The sequence below is a fragment of the Penaeus japonicus genome, unplaced genomic scaffold (assembly GCF_977035675.1).
Source record: "Penaeus japonicus unplaced genomic scaffold, GWHDUDI00000001_assembly GWHDUDI00000014, whole genome shotgun sequence".
In the NCBI taxonomy this organism is placed as follows: Eukaryota; Metazoa; Arthropoda; class Malacostraca; order Decapoda; family Penaeidae; genus Penaeus; species Penaeus japonicus.
In genome coordinates, this window is record NW_028234416.1 from 7,458,559 (window position 1) to 7,460,915 (window position 2,357).

Here is a 2,357-nt window from a genome sequence, read left to right on the forward strand (position 1 = left end):
TCCCCAAGCAGCAGCGTGTCGTCCACATCCCCATCGGTGCCAAGAGACCTTGGGAAAGAGGACCCGCTAACCAAGAGTCCTCTTCTCAGTTCGCCAACTCTCTCCACCAGCAGCGGAGAATCCAGATCAAGCTCCCAAATGACCATGGCGCTCTTTGGGAAGGAATCTCGCGAGAATCCATTCTCACTGGAGATGTTCAAGATGAACAGGAGTGAAAGTAGCCTTCCGCTATTGAGTCCTGATGAATCTCAACCCAACCATGGCACTTTCAAAGAGCCGGTCAAGCCCATTGTGCTAAAGGAGCCCAAGAGGACACAGAGACTCAAACACGAGGTAGACGAACCCAAAAAAGACACAAAGCATCGTAGCAGCCACGCCTCATGCAAGACGTCTGCGAAAGAAGCCGACAAAGTTAGCAGCAAGGATGATTCCTCTAGCAAGCAGAGGAAGTCGCACGCTAGCTCTCTCAAGGTCCGGATTGACGAAACAAAGCAGAAGGAAACGACGACCACCGGCAAGAAGATGTGTCGTCTTTGCGCCCGTGAGAACGATAAGCGGCAAAAGAAGAAGAAGCAGGAGCAACTGGCGCACGAGCTGAGGGAGCAACAGCAACAACTGAGTGGTGGAGGATTCAGCAGTGGAGGGGCTTCCTCCAAGAGAAGGTCCGCGTCCAGTCAGAGCAAAGGAAGCGACGGGGGCTGGCGGAGAGGAGAACTCCGGTCTCAGGGATCCCTCGACTCTGCTAGAGAGAAGGAATCCCAGGCTTCGAAATCCACTCCTCCTCTCATCCGCAGTGGATCCTTGGACCTAGAGAAGGCTGAGAGGAATCAAAGGGAGGGAGGCCTCAGCCGAGATGCCTCCCTCTCCAACTCCCAAGACTCCCTGCAAAGTGACATGGGAGGGGCACCCACTTTGCACCGCTACTACCATGTGTTCAGAGAGGGTGAGCTCGATCAGCTGATTGAAAAATATGTTCAGAACCTCCACATCATCTCTTCGTATTATGATCACGCGAACTGGTGCATTGTCGCGGAGAAAGTGCAGGTATGGACCATATGAGTGCAGTGATTACTTGTCAACTTCACGTGTCCGCCATAGAGACTGACTGGCATAGGAAACTCGTTCCCATATTTACTGGGACACGGAAACTGAACTTGGAAGTTGACAAAGACTTTTAAGAAGTAGTCAAAGACAAAGAATATACTGAGAGATATATATGTACATATATATAAAATCTGCGGCAATATTGTCGTATCTAAATCTTATATGATAAAAAATTATATATATATATATCTTGTTAAATGCTAAATCATGTCGAGAGTTATGAATGGTTCTGTGCATTTTTGTCATGGAACTTATATGGGGAGTCAATTACTATAAGTTCAGTGGCTCCTGTTGTAGATTGCGGTGGCTTGGTCGACGTCGGCACCCGCAACCCAACCCATTTTTTTCTTTAAATGGTTGTTATGGATTGAAACATATCTACTAAACAGATTGCAATATTTATAGATGTTTAGTGAATGTTTATGGTGTGTTTTTTTTCACGTCTATGGCCTGCACAGAAAGAGAGAAGGATAAGTCCCGCAAACCTAAAACAGGAGAACACACATTATGTATTTCATTTTGTAAAGATAGTAAAGATTAAAACAAAATAATGGATGGATATATTGGTAATTTCCCATGTTTTTTTTTTATCAACGGTTGTTTTGATAACTAATTCACTATTATATCTTACTTGGCCTTTTCCTTCTTAGTAACGCTAATATACAACAGTGTCTCCAAGATAGAAAGATGTGACAGAATGTAAATGAACTCCTCGACGAATAGATTTCTAAAGGAAAATATCTTACACATCTAGTAAGCTTAGTCATGTACGAACCTGTTAATTAGATCATGGTCTAAGTGTGGCAGATTTACTTTCAGCACGTGAGAACAATGTAAATTAACTGATTAATATGAATATGTTGGGTGACCTCCGTTATGGAGTAAATGGATTTAAAAGGATTATTAAGGTTTTCAAAACATGTCGAGAGATTTAAATAACGATGTGATTTGGAGGACGAGTTTAGAAAAGCTAAGCAGGAAAAGTTTGAATCTTGATATAGTTATTATTTTTTTTGCAGTATCATTCTCATGTTCTTTATTTTCTTTGATCTGTATTGTAAATATGAGGACGTGTAAGAGGATGAGTACAAGGATGGAAAAGTCAAATAGTCTTGATTGTGTGTCCCAAGGATGTAGTTCTTGTGCGAACTTACATATCCTCTTTCGTTTTTCGGTACCTCGAATTTTCTTTTAAATTATTATTATGAATATCTATATATATATTCTTGGGGGGGAAAGGAAGCGTGTGTAAG

General features: G+C 42.5%; 1 protein-coding gene across 1 annotated transcript in view; it reads left to right on the forward strand.

Annotated features, from left to right (window-relative positions):
- The window catches only part of fid (class I SAM-dependent methyltransferase fire dancer), a 43,672-nt gene extending 42,020 nt beyond the window's left edge, over positions 1-1,652 (forward strand). Inside the window, exon 7 of the mRNA XM_086543694.1 lies at positions 1-1,652. This exon is cut by the window's left edge and continues 662 nt beyond it. Coding sequence (XP_086399820.1) covers positions 1-1,059 — 1,059 coding nt within the window. The 3' untranslated portion in view covers positions 1,060-1,652.
- Positions 1,653-2,357: the final 705 nt, after the last annotated feature.